The sequence below is a fragment of the Carettochelys insculpta genome, chromosome 6 (assembly GCF_033958435.1).
Source record: "Carettochelys insculpta isolate YL-2023 chromosome 6, ASM3395843v1, whole genome shotgun sequence".
In the NCBI taxonomy this organism is placed as follows: Eukaryota; Metazoa; Chordata; order Testudines; family Carettochelyidae; genus Carettochelys; species Carettochelys insculpta.
The window spans coordinates 109,077,356-109,091,081 of NC_134142.1; the positions used below are offsets into that span (position 1 = coordinate 109,077,356).

Below are 13,726 nucleotides of genomic sequence, written 5' to 3' on the forward strand. Positions count from 1 at the left end.
GCACACCTAAATGACCTGTGAGCTTAATTCTCATTTTGAAAACTGATGGCTACCTAGGACCATAAAAAACAAGAAAAGTCCTGTGGCACCTTACAGACTAACAGATACAGTCTTCCCTGCCCCCCCTTACGAGGGTAATTCGTTCCTCAAAAACCCCTCTTAGGGCAAATTCTCATAAGTCGAAAATGTAATTACCATTACTTTCAATGGGAAAAAATGTTGTGTGTTCCTGAGCCCCAAAATTTATACCCATTTATGCTAAAACAACATGAAATCCCATTAAAATGAACACAACTACTTCAATAGTTAACATTAGTTATCATAACACAACCTAACAAGGCATTTTCCGTTCATTAATTACAGTACAAAAAATGGGGAGGGAAATCTGCCAAGAAGCCAATGCCACCTTCTTTTGCAACATCACCAGGATGCGGTGGCTGGGCTGCTGTAGGAAGCGGGAGTTCAGGAGAGGCATGGAGCTCAGAAAAGTCCTCCCGGTAGTGCGGCCTGGGGAGCAGAGCCTGGGGCCGGGGGGCTGTCCCAGGTGCAGAGACAGGGCTGCGAGGGGAACGGAAATCAAAGAGCGCCTGGGAGGGTGCAATGCCGGGTAGCTGCCCGTGGCTGCAGAAGTGGGGCCAGTGCAAGGGGGCAGGCAGGGCAGAGCAGGGCACGGGGAGGCAGCCCAGCCTGAGCGCAGCTTAGGTTAAGCGGGGAGTGGGCGGTGCCAGGGGCTGGCCATGCGGGGAGCTAGGCAAGCACGGGGGCCCCCAGCTGGCGAGGGGCGATACCTCGCTCGTTCGGGGCTGTGCGGCAGAGAGGCCCTGCCGGCAGTGGCCGAGGCGCTAAATATGACAGAATGCCGCAGGCGGCGAGTGGTGCCCAAGGCACAGCAGTGCAGGGCAGGTGGCAGGGCCGGGATGGGCTGCACACCCAGCATCCACATCTCGCAGGAACGCCTGGGAGCCTGCAGCCGCCGGCTGGGCTGGGGCACGCTGCTGCTGCAGCACCGAGGCAGAGACCCAGACCAGCCACAGCAGTGTATCCTCATAAATTTGAGGAAATGCCTCGTAAGGCCAAGTAGGGGTATTAAATGAAACTTCTCATAAATTCGAATTCTCGTAACCTGCATGGGCGCATCTCAGGGTATGACTGTATATTGGAGCATAAGCTTTCATAGGCAAAGACCCACTTTGTCAGAAAGCTTATGCTCCAACGTATCTATGAGTCTATAAAGGTGCCACAGGACTTTTTGTTGTTTTTGTGGATACAGACTAACATGGCTCTTATGTCTGTCACTTAGGACCATCTTTTCAAAGGTATTTAGGCATCTAAAGATGTAGACAGTTCCCTAGAGGAATTTATAAAACCCCCTAAGCTAAGTTAGGTGCCTAAAGTCTACTGATTGCATCCTTGAAATTACTGTTTGAATACTTAGTTATTGTATTATGCCATATGAGAATGGAAAGTGTATTTTAATCCCTTTATCAGCATGTTCCTGGCAATTCAGCTACATTTCCAATTCTAACAATACATGTCCACATGCAAAAGAAACTATTTATCAGAGTTTGTTTTGAATGATTAATACACATATAGTAAACCCCGAAATGCGCAATTTCAAGTTGGACTTAACTTGCGTGAATGAGAGTTAAGCACAACTCAAAGCCACTTGGCAGCTGTTTGCCCACCTGGCTCCCCCAGCTGGGGGATGCCAGGGAGAAGCCGCGCCTGGCTCCCAGAGTGGCGGGGAGCCAAGAAACTCAGCGATGTGCTGGTCAGTTTCCTGGCTCCCACCTGTGGTGGGGACCTGGGAGCTGGGCTGCCGCCTGGTTCCTGACTCCCTGCCTCACTGTGGGAGCCAGGAAACTGACCAGCACCAGTGAGTGGCAGGAGCTGGAGTCAGGTACCAGATCCCCGTACTCACAGGAGACAGTTTCCTGGCTCTCAAGTTATGCAAAAATTCATCTTAAGTGCAGGTTGCCAAGAACGCAACAACCGCATACGTTGGGGGTCTACTCTATTTTGAAATGTGTGGTTAAGGATCTAGTAGCATTCTCTGGTACAGACTTACAAGAGAGTTCACTAGAGAAATAGCTTAGGGGTCTCCCCATTATGTGTAGATAACTAGATGCGTAGTTTCCTTCTTCTGACAAAAAACATTCCTTGCTTCTATCATCCTCTGCAACAACCTTAATGTAATTCTGGATATATGATTTGTTACTGTTTTTGTTTATAACTTTGAAAATTAGGTCCTTCAGCTCTGACATAAAGCATGTGCAGAAAAATTCACATTTAAACTGAAATTTAATCATTTTCTCCCTCCCTCAATTTTATCCACCACGCAATGGCTCTGTCTTAAGTACCAATGTATTTTGTGTGTATCTGTTGGGTGTTCTTTAAAGACCTTTTTGGAAATAGACATACAAATCAAACTCTATTTGAAAACTAACATTTTTCTCTACTATTGCTCCAACACACACACACACACACACACACACACACCCCCCTCTCAGATACAACCACTCTCCCATTCCCCATTATCATACTATCTTCAGGCTGATATTTTACATGCTAAGTTTCAGCTCTGAATGAAATTTTATGGTCATGTTATAAGGGTTTAAATGGAAATACTGACACAAGCTGTGCTAGAGCATTGGAAATGCACTGATCCAAGAGCTTACACATTAAAGTTTCATTAAAACCAGCAGGACATGCCCTTTTAATTAAGAACAAAATCATATGCATTCAATCCCTGCTTCAGCATTTTGATCCAATGCATATCAACACGAAGACTGGTGATAAGTATAATCTTATCTGCATTAAGTACACATCAATAGTTTGGAAGAGAGGGCAGGGAGGGAAACAAAAAGATTGAGACTGCAACAATGAAGGGAAAAATAGTCCATATTGAGGAAGAAGGTGATTGTATTCAAATGCACATGGACAAAATTAGGACAAACAAACCAGAGACAAGACATAACTGTTCAAAAAAGCTGTTGATAGTACCAGGAGCAGAGTTGGACATTTACAAAGGTACAAACAAACAATGTCAAGAATGCATGATCCAGAGAGGCATTAAAATTACAGTTGCCATAAAATGAGAAAGAAACACAAAAACAAGAGGTAAATTAATAGCCAAGCATCACAGCAGTTAGAAGAAACTTTCCCATTCAGAGGCCCTTAGCAGTTTTCCTCACTTCTTGGAACTTCAGCAAACTTGTACTACACATTGCAAAATACATGGAATGTCTTGAAGGAATTGTTGGCTTTTTTCCCCCGGTACTTACCCTCAATAAATAAGCTTACATTTCAGAGAGAAAGCATAAGTGAGGTAATTTTTAGTGCGAGGGAGCTACCTTCTACAGGTGAAAAAGAATTTAGAGCTACAAGAGCTCAGGTTTGGGATAGGTGGAGATGAGTTCTAGCTGCATTCTTCCTCTAATCTACCTGAAGAACTATGGGACATCTAAGGTTGCATCACAATAGTACACACTCCAGAGCTAATCTGGAATAATACTCCTGTAGAGTCAATTGGTCCTAATACTCTCCCTGTCTGCTTTCTCCACTGCCTGGCACCTTGCCTAGTCGCTTATTATTTGTGCAAATAAATATAAAATCACACCTTTCTGATATGTTAATATTTTACACCAACTTTGCACAAGCATAAACAGATTAGGCTCTGTATTCTCTTAATTTACTATACGGTATGCGATCTGAACAAAATAGGACAAAGGCCACAACACATACTACAGAGGCAGAGAACATTACATTTTGAATGTACTGAAGTGTGATTTTTTTTTTTTTTTACTTTCCCTGCAATCCATAATTAATAGGTGTACATTATAGCACCCAATTTATCCCCTGGAAATTCCTGCCTACACCCCCTAACACATATCTGTCCATTGCACCATTGCAGGAAAAGAGATTTGATTTAATTCTCACCTAGAGAATGTAAGGAGCTAGTAGTGTTGTGCACTACTGAACATTACAATTCTGAAACATGGTAAGATACTTCACTTACTTTCCTGATCATTGCTGGTATATACATATTCTGTTGCACTTCTTGAAGCTTTTTGTTTTAGAGAGTCTAGCCTAACTCCCCTCTGAGGATAAGGGATGTGTAGATAGCTGCATTCTCATAGTAGATAGCAATGCCTATCAGTGGGGCAGACTGCAGCAGCTTTTCGAAAGTGTGCAGAAACACTTCCCATCATTTAGGGTGGGAAGCCAAAAAGAATAAAATATCCAACCGAAACATCAGGAGACAGAATGTATTTGCTTCACATTAAATTCAGTCAGGATGTTAGAATTAGCACCTCTATGCTCATTAAAAGTATCATGGGAAAGGACTGCCTAGGAATGAGTACAGCAGAAAGGGATCTAGGGGTTATAGTGGACCACAAGCTAAATATGAGTCAACAGTGTGATGCTGTTGCGAAAAAGGCAAACATGATTCTAGGATGCATTAACAGGTGTGTTGTGAACAAGACACGAGAAGTCATTCTCCCGCTCTACTCTGCGCTGGTTAGGCCTCAGCTGGAGTATTGTGTCCAGTTCTGGGCACCACAGTTCAGGAAAGATGTGGAGAAATTGGAGAGGGTCCAGAGGAGAGCAACGAGAATGATCAACGGTCTAGAGTATATGACCTATGAAGAAAGGCTGAAAGACTTGGGCTTGTTTAGTTTGGAAAAGAGAAGATTGAGGGGGGACATGATAGCAGTTTTCAGGTATTTAAAAGGGTGTCATAAGGCAGAGGGAGGGAACTTGTTCTTCCTTGCCTCTGAGGATAGAACAAGAGGCAATGGACTGAAATTGCAGCAGGGGAGGTTCAGATTGGACATTAGGAAAAAGTTCCTAACTCTCAAGGTGATCAAACACTGGAACAAATTGCCAAGGGAAGTGGTAGAATCTCCATCACTGGAGCTATTTAAGAAGAGGTTAGATAGATGGCTTTCAGGGATGGTCTAGAAAGTGCTTGGTCCTGCCATGAGGGCAGGGGGCTGGACTCGATGGCCTCTCGAGGTCCCTTCCAGTCCTACTCTTCTATGATTCTATGACAGCACCTCAGTGTTCTCTAACATCAAAATTGGCATTAAATCAAAGCTGACTCAGAAGGAAGTGTGTCACCTTATCAATTATCTACATTACTTACTACAAAACCTAGATGTTCTTTGTTGATGTCCTATCCAAATAGCGACCAAGTCTGAAACTGCTTAGCTTAGGAGATCTGGCAGCAAAAGGAGGTATGCTAGAGTCTGACTACTGGAAAACAGACAAAAACTTTGGGCTTTTCTGGGTGTGCATTAAAGTTACTTTCTCTGTGCTGTGAAAAGAGAGGCCAGTACAAAGTTTAACCAACCTACAATACAGACTTTATTATCCAGCATCCCTGGGGAACCAGGGGTGCCAGCCAATAAAAGGGGCTAGTGATTTGAGTTGGAGCGGGCCAGCATCCAGCCTCACTGGGCAGCCCACCTGCTCTGTCAGCCCTGGCTGGTCAGCCAGTAACTGGCTCTGCAGAATCTGGCCCAGGCTGGTCAACTGGCGTTGAGGCACGGCGGTTAACTGAATGTGCTGATTATCCGGTTGCCAGATAACAGAGCTCTTGCTGCTCCTTCATCAATTGCAGGGTTCAGAAGAGACACCTGATTTTATTCCTTATTATTTGGAATGAAAGACATTACATAAAGGTAACTTGCATTATATTGTATTAATGAGGTCGAGAAGATTTGGGCTATTTTTGATTGTTTTTTTCCACAGAATATAGTGTTGACTAAACTAAAGGAAATTAATCTTGAAGATTTTAAAACCTCCCAGCAGTTTTCAAATTTATAAATTCATATTCTTTAAAAGAAAATTTTGCAAAAATGCATGGATGAGTTATTGCTTGTGATTGTTTTTATTCAGGAGTAAATAGCTCAATTCTAACACATATATGCACAAAATTTTATGGCGGTGCACACACAACAGGCAGTAAATTTCACAGGGAATACAAGCAGTTTTTGTAGCCAAGCCTGATAATTAACCCATTAGGTTAGTTTTTTAGATTGTTCAGTACCCCAATATCCACTCCCAAAATTTGAAAGACTGAATTGGCATCCTGTGCTTCCTAGTCATATGACTGGGAAACAATGGGAGATCTGCTGACCATCACCAGAGTATATACATAAAGTCAACAGTTAGCACCAAATACTGGATTTGAACTCACTGGTGTTGAATCTAAACACAATTCTTGAAATCTACAAATAACAGAAAGCATTTCTACCATCTAACTTTGATGATTTTGTGCAAAGCCCAGTTTCTGCATATAAGACCTGTGAATATCTTTGGCTTGGTTCTACTGGCATGATCCACAAACAGAAAGAAAAGCAGTCAATCCTAATGGTCTCTTCTAAATCTCATCTGTGAGATAGAAGGAAACGTTTGAACAACATCCTTTTTTTTTTTAAATAAATGGTCACCTATGCAGAAATCCATCACAACACTTGTTAAATTGTTCCAATGGTTAATCATCCTCACTACTGAAAATGTACACCTTTTTTCCAGCCTGCATGTGTCTCACTTTGGCTTCCAGACACTGGATGACATCATATCTGTTACTTGCTAGATGAAACCGAGTCATCCCTTAACTTTCATGTTAAGTTAAACTGATTGACCTCCTTGAATCTGTCGCTACAATGCAGGTTTTCTAATCCTTTAATCATCCTTGTGGCTCTTTTCTGAACCCTCTCCAATTTATCAACATCCTGCATGAATTGTCAGAGCCAGCCCATCCAATAGGAAAAGCTAACCATGTACATCTAGATACTCCATTTGTATAAATTGTCTTGGCTTAGTTGAAGTCAATGAAGTTATGACAATTTATAGTATGCCCTAAAGGCAGTTAATTTCTAGATATCAACCATTTCTAAGAGCTAAAATCAACTAAATGAGACACCCAGCAGACAATCGCTAAAATGCAGTTCAAAGACATCTGTGAAGTGTATTATCCATGTAGGAGTACGTCCAGTAATAGATCACAGCAAATGGTATTCATGATCACAGAGTGTGGCCAAGGCAGGGCACACAGGGGTTTCTTGAAGGATGTTTGCTCAGATGTGGGGAATGGAAATATTGTATCACAGAATGGAAGCCAAAAGCAGAGTTCCCTAAATCTTCCACAGGTGGGGTTTGGTTTAAAAGCTAGAAAGAAAGGAACAAGCAGGTTTCCTGAAAATGCTCTTCTTTGACTAGATTGATGAGGTTATTTTTTCTTGATGCCATATATTAAACCTTTATGATTACAAATCAGGGTACCAAAAATAGCTTAGCCACAATAATTTGGATTTTCTCCTCTTCCCATATTTTTCTGTTGGGTTTTCAATCACAGTGGTTATAGTTTATCTGTAGAAAACAAATAATTGGTAATACACACATAAGAGTAGTTTTCTGACCAAGCGTATGTTAATTGCCAGAACTAACGCAACAAAAATTTTATACGATACTGACAGGTACATTTGGGTTGTTCTACGAAGGCCAGAAACTAACGAATACAGTATGAAGTGAATGCAAATTAAGCAAATTACGAAGAGGAAGGTTTTGCAACAGAAGGTGAAATTAAAAGTATTTACCCTAATTTAGCAACATGATTCATTCTTTCCTTGCTTTTATCAAAAGAAAAAAAATGGTGTCTGTGATAAAATTAGAGCACCTTTTATTCAACATTCACCATGAAGGGTCTTCCCAAGAGCACCAGGGTTGTGTCTATATTTAAGAGAAGCAACTACTCTGTGAGAGATGACCCAGACCCTTGGAAGCTTGCCAAGGCAAAGACTATTGGCCGACTAGAAACATGGATTCTGAATGTTTCTCTCATGCAAGGGAAGTGCTGTCATATTAAATAGGTGGGGATCAGGGATTCAAGAGTACTCAGAGTGTTGGATACTCAACTGCTTGGAAATATTGGCTGTGATTGTGACAGCTGGAACTGCTGGTGCTGAGCACTTAATGTGAGGATGAGATTTCTGTCTTCACTCTTCATCAGCCTCCCTGATCAGCTTCCTGATTTCACAGGCCTCTCTCTTTTTATTGAAGGCTTCAAGGACATGGTGAACAGAACCAGATTTTCCTGGATCTCTCTCAGTCTTGTTTATTCCAACCAGGCCATGGAACCAGGCTTGCCAACAAGGGAGTGTTGGGCAAAGAGGGTAGTTGCCCCGGGGCCTAGCATTTCAAACGGGCGTGGAGCTCCAGCCACTGCCACTGCCAAAGTAGTGGCAGTGAAAGACAGAGCTCCAGGCCCCTTTGAAGTGTCACAGCAGCATGGTGCTGGGCAGGATGGGGGGGAGCCACGGACACAGTTGAGGTGGCGCTAAGGGCTGACTGCGCCAGGCCCTGACCCTTCTGCTCCGAGCCACACCCCTCCCGGAGGCATGGAGCCATACTGTCCTCCCACCTTGCCCCAAGCCCTATGGTGGCTGATGGACCCTCTGCAAGAACTACGAGCTTGACTAGGCAAACGCTTATTTCATGGCAAGCATTACCATCTGGGATCCACCCCATTTTGAAACAGGAGTAGAGTAGGGATCTTTTAGTGTGTTCATATGGACACAATGTGCAGCAGGATAGTGTGGTGCAGGTTTACACACCTGCTTACTGTGAACTAAGTGTTTTAAGTAGATAAGCTTTAAGACTGTACTGATACAGCGGCCATCAATTATCTCTTAACAATGAACCTGAATCTGTAGTCCATATAGCACATTTAACATATATTTTTTTCTCATTACCTTCCTTGGTTTTAGAACAAGGATGCACAGATACTGGGATCACACAAAACTATGGAAATAAATATTTAAACATACCCCCTGCCCCCCATCCTATTCTGTACTAAATCTATCAGCAGCCACTGACAACACTGATTGTAAGTCTGTTGAATCACTTGCAGGATTTTGTAAAGGTTGAAGCAGCCCTTCTTCCAAGAGGGGTTCAGATGACCATGCTGGACATTTGCTCAGTCTTTCTGCTAATCCTCATTTCAGATCCCAAAAGGTCTCCTAAGATAGTGCCTGGGATCAGTTTTCCACTGACTACCATTCTCCTCCACTGAATCACTGTAGTCATCAGTATGGTGATGGGACACATTTCCTGTCTGTGCCCACCCCATTGTACCCAGCTTTTACAACTGTATTCTTTTTCAAGTACCTTGCCTCAGAGGGACAGGGACAAAGATGAAAGACTGTGATTCAACACTGACTGCACCGGAGCAGGAGTATGCATCATGTTAGTAATCCACAACAGTGGAAAAATGGACGTGTCCTTACCAAACATGCAAGACTATGTCTGTGCTCTGATTTTCCCTACAGATTAGCAACTTGGAGATCCTAGTGGCGTGAACCCAGGTAACAGCACTGGCCTGTGATGTTTTCATATATGGTTGGCCAGGCAATTGCAACTGTTTCTCTTTGATTAAAACCTCTGACTGTTCTCCTTATTTCTACCATAGCATTCCCCTCCTGGAGACTAAGTAGGGTGCTAAAAACACATTTTAAATTAAGATCCTTGGACTGGAGGATTCATCCACTCTACAGTCATAACTCCAGCAATGTCGTGCACTGTAATGGAGGCTTCAGCACAAGAATCTTCCCCTTGTTAAATGTACCAAACACATAACCTTCCCATAATCAGGGTGATAGGGAGAAGTAGTATGTGTTACTCCCACAACTGATCACTGTGTTCCCTAAAGCAGGGTCTCACTACATTTTAAAAGACTTTTCTTAGTCTTATTCCAGCTAAGAAAAGCTTTACTCTAATCTTAATAAGCTAGTCATGCCTGGCAGAGGTATAACTTTCATTTCAAAGATCCAGGTCAGTGTGCTGAGGTGTGGCTGCATCAGACACTTACCTGAAGTGTCACATGAATCTTGCACTGAAGGAGGAAAAAATATTCTGGATCATCACAAAAGCTCTGTAAAAAAATTACTTGCCAAACTGCCACTTCTTTGTGCTTATTGGCAAGTCTTCTGATCCTCATAGTGTCTATATTAGTAGTGGTGGGCAAGAAAACGCTATAAAGTTTGCAACAATAGCCTAAGGAGTATAATAAATTGGTGGACTCATCATTGGAATAGTTAACACACGTCAATAGCAGACCTGCAGTTGATGTGCTCATCAATAGATGTTTTAGTGCTGGAGAAGCAAATGGTACCCTACGTATAAATTTAAGAGACAAACGTGCAATTTTTTCCCCAAAAAATATCTCTCAAGAAAGAACACATCCTCCTGGTCAAAACAGCAGGTCAGACAAATCTAGTGCTTTGCTTATTCTTCCTGTAACATATTGTTTTTAGTGGCATTATTATTAAAAATCAAAGACTGCCATATGATTTAAAGCCTCAGAAAAAAATATTCCAAAAGTAAAGCGTATTATGGAAATGCATATGCTGACTTGCTGGTGACGTCTATGCAATTTGTTTGTTTTAAGGATTTGGAATGTTTAATGAGGATGGTTCCATTTACTAAGAACAGTCAGACAGTAACAGCAAGGGCACATCCAGGAAATAATGAGACACGGCATGGGTGACCTAAAAGGTTATTTCCATTTCTCACTTTTATAGTCTTACGAGAAGTACGACTAGGTAAAACAGCACTTTTTGACATATGCAACCACTGAGACAGTCTGCTAACTACACTCTTATAATTCAGAGAAGGAAAGGAAAAATGAACTCTCAAAACATAACTGATAAACAATTTAATATGTGCATGTGAAAGGACAATAAAGAGAGATTGTTAGTAGTTGCAACACAATTAGTGTGCTTATTATAACAAGGGAATGAACAGCTCTTGAATCAGTACATCTAAGTTCTGACTCTTGCTTTAGCTGAGAAGTGCCATGGAATCAGTCCACTGATCATACCAGTAAGGTAGCTGCAAAGAACAAAGTCTCCCATCATTGACAGCAGCACATGCATTTATAGGAGTTCTAAAATGCTCATACTAATTATGCAGCAGTTAGACAGTATTGGTACGTAAGAGACATTACCACTAGAGGCACATTATAAACACCACATATTAAACAGGCAAGAGGACACTAGGTGGTCAAAATCAGTGTTTCATTGTGCTAAGCACTGTATAAACACAAAGGAAGAGAGAGATACCATGCTTCAAAGTGCTTACACTGCCTGGGTGTGATTCTAAGAGGTGCGGAGAAGACTGTATCCAATACACAAGCTTAATTTTTAGCATGGGAATAGACTTACTGGCTTCAATAGGATTATCCACATGCTTAAAGCTAAGCTAGGACTTAAGTATTGCACTGAATCAGGGCTAGAATGCTGAACACCTAATAGAACACGTAACAGCCCAATGTTAAGAGAAGTTGCAACACATTAATGAAATGCACCTCAGAAGGGTACCAGAAGCAAGGAAAAAAGTAACTGGAACACATGTACAGCTTAGTTATGTGCAGAGCTTGATTGTTCCATGTCATTTTTAAAGGATTCACCCCTTTTCTAATAAGCCATGTCTATACTACATTCCCCTTTTGAAAGGAGAATGCAAATGAGGGAGTTCAAAAATGCAAATGAAGTGCTGATTCGCAAATCTCTTGCTTCATTTGCATAATTTCATGCAACTGCATTTTCGGAAGAGACTTTTTCAAGAGAAAAAACAACCGGGTAGATGGGGTTCTCTCGAAAATATACCCCGTTTTTGAAAGAACCCTTCTTCCTGAAACAAAGTAGGAAAAAGGGTTCTTTCAAAAATTGAGTTTATTTTCAAAACAACTGCACCAACATGGATGTTTTCTCTTTCAAAAAGTGTCACGTCTGAAAATGCAATCATGCGAGATTTATAAATAAGCACTATATTTGCATTTTTATCTCCCTCATTTGCATTCCCCTTTCTAAAGGGGAATGTAGTGTAGACGTAGCTATAAATAAAATGTCCACAAGCTAATGTTTCTGTGTCATTATCTGTTAATCTCACATGATAACAAGAGAATGACAGAAGATACTGTACCAATAAAACAATTTTAATCTGACTTCTGCTCTACTGCACACACACTGGAATTGTTTCATATTCATAAACAACGATGGATGTTAGCTGTCATTTTATATTACAAAGTAAACCATACTTACTACTCCCCACCACAGGGCATCTGCATAGCTGCCAAACTCGGTTCCACCTGAATCATTTACGGCATCTTTTTCAGCCAGATAAACAAAATATGAGGAAAAAATCAGGCCCAGAAACCCAATGTACAAGGTAGTTATCAACTCCTGAAAGCAGAACAAAAACAAAGAAAAATACTGGAGTTTTGTACCGAATAATTAAAAGTTGAAAATATGATTAATTTCAGCAGTTTATTCAAATACAGTAGAGCCTCAATATTCGTGAGGGTTCCATGTTGAGAACCCTTGCGAATGTTGAATTTTGCAAATGCGGCAGCCTGCCCCATAGCCCCGGGGGAAGCGGTGGCTGCCAGTGCTCCTGCGTGGAGCACCAGAGAAAACGGTAGCTGCCGATGCTCCATGTCCCAGAGCCCCGGGGGAAGCGACCGCTCAGCCACTCACGAATAACTGAATTCACAAACATTAAGTTCGCAAATCTTGAGACCCTACTGTAGATCATCAGGCTGTCACCTGGTCATCAGTCTAGCTCTCCTGAGCTCAGTAGAACTCAGCCAAGAAACTGGACCAGTGTCATAGAGAAATATACTTGTGACTCAAACAACTGTTCCTGCCTTCTGCAAAAAATCTGTTGGGTGCTGGCAATAAGTGCAGTTGCAATTGAAAATTAGCTGTTAGGAGTGAAGTGGAGGAGACTAGTAAATGACCTCTGCTCCACCTGGATTACAAGGGGTTAAGTCAAATAAATCAAGTCAAAATTTTTGAGAAAGACCTAGGCTCTAAGAAGCTCAAGTCTCACTGAAAGTCAATGAAATTGAATGAAGCATAGGCTACTGAGTGTCCAAGTCTCTTCTGAAAGCAGGACTTAGAAGAAAATTTTACACTCAGGGAATTTACCTGTTGTCCTTTAAATACAGTAAAGAAACAGAAAATCACCACGTGTTCCTAAGTTCATCTATTTAGCAGCAAGAATACATCTGCCTACATTCCATGCTTTTTTATAACATACTGTTTACATGACAGGATAAAAACATGCCCCATTACATAACTGTGAACTATAATCTATGTCTGCCTGCACAGCAGCTGGGCACACAGATGACACAGTATTGGACAGAGAAGGGGATCTGGACTATTTCCTGATGCATCAAACCTCTGACGTTTCTCCCTTTACAGCCATATCACAAAGAAATGTGAGTTCCATAACAGTCAGCAGCTCAAACCCTCTGTTAATTTAGTGTAACGTTAAATGTTCCTGGCAAACCACAGACCTTTACTTTGCAAATCTGCAGTGTATAATATAAAGAACAACAGCCGTCTAGGCAGTAACAGTATCATGACCAAATTCGGGTACTCCCCTTTGACAAAGACGACCTGAAAATGGTTGTAATAAAGAAAAAAATATTTTCTTATTCTGTTCCCAGGCATTGTTCCTCTGCCTGCTCTGACTTACTTGTCTGTGAATGAAAACTACTGATCCCAGCAGTCTCCATGTGCCACCCTGACGGTCAACATGCAGCATTCGAAGGATCTGCAGAAAGCGGATACCCCTAGAATGCAAATTTTCAATAAGTGAAGTTACCAGGGTCTGAGGGTACAAGAGAAAGGATAGAAAGGGAAGGGAAACT

The 13,726-nt window shown here is 41.8% G+C and overlaps 1 protein-coding gene across 3 annotated transcripts in view; it reads right to left on the minus strand.

Moving 5' to 3' along the window:
• Positions 1-13,726, minus strand: part of KCNQ1 (potassium voltage-gated channel subfamily Q member 1) — a 598,641-nt gene that overhangs the window by 421,050 nt on the left and 163,865 nt on the right. For all 3 annotated transcript variants that reach the window (XM_074997802.1, XM_074997801.1, XM_074997800.1), the window contains exons 5-6: positions 13,552-13,648; positions 12,111-12,251 (exon numbers count right to left, since the gene is read on the minus strand). In XM_074997802.1, the coding sequence (XP_074853903.1) occupies positions 12,111-12,251; positions 13,552-13,648 (238 nt within the window). The remainder of the gene's footprint in view (positions 1-12,110; positions 12,252-13,551; positions 13,649-13,726) is intronic.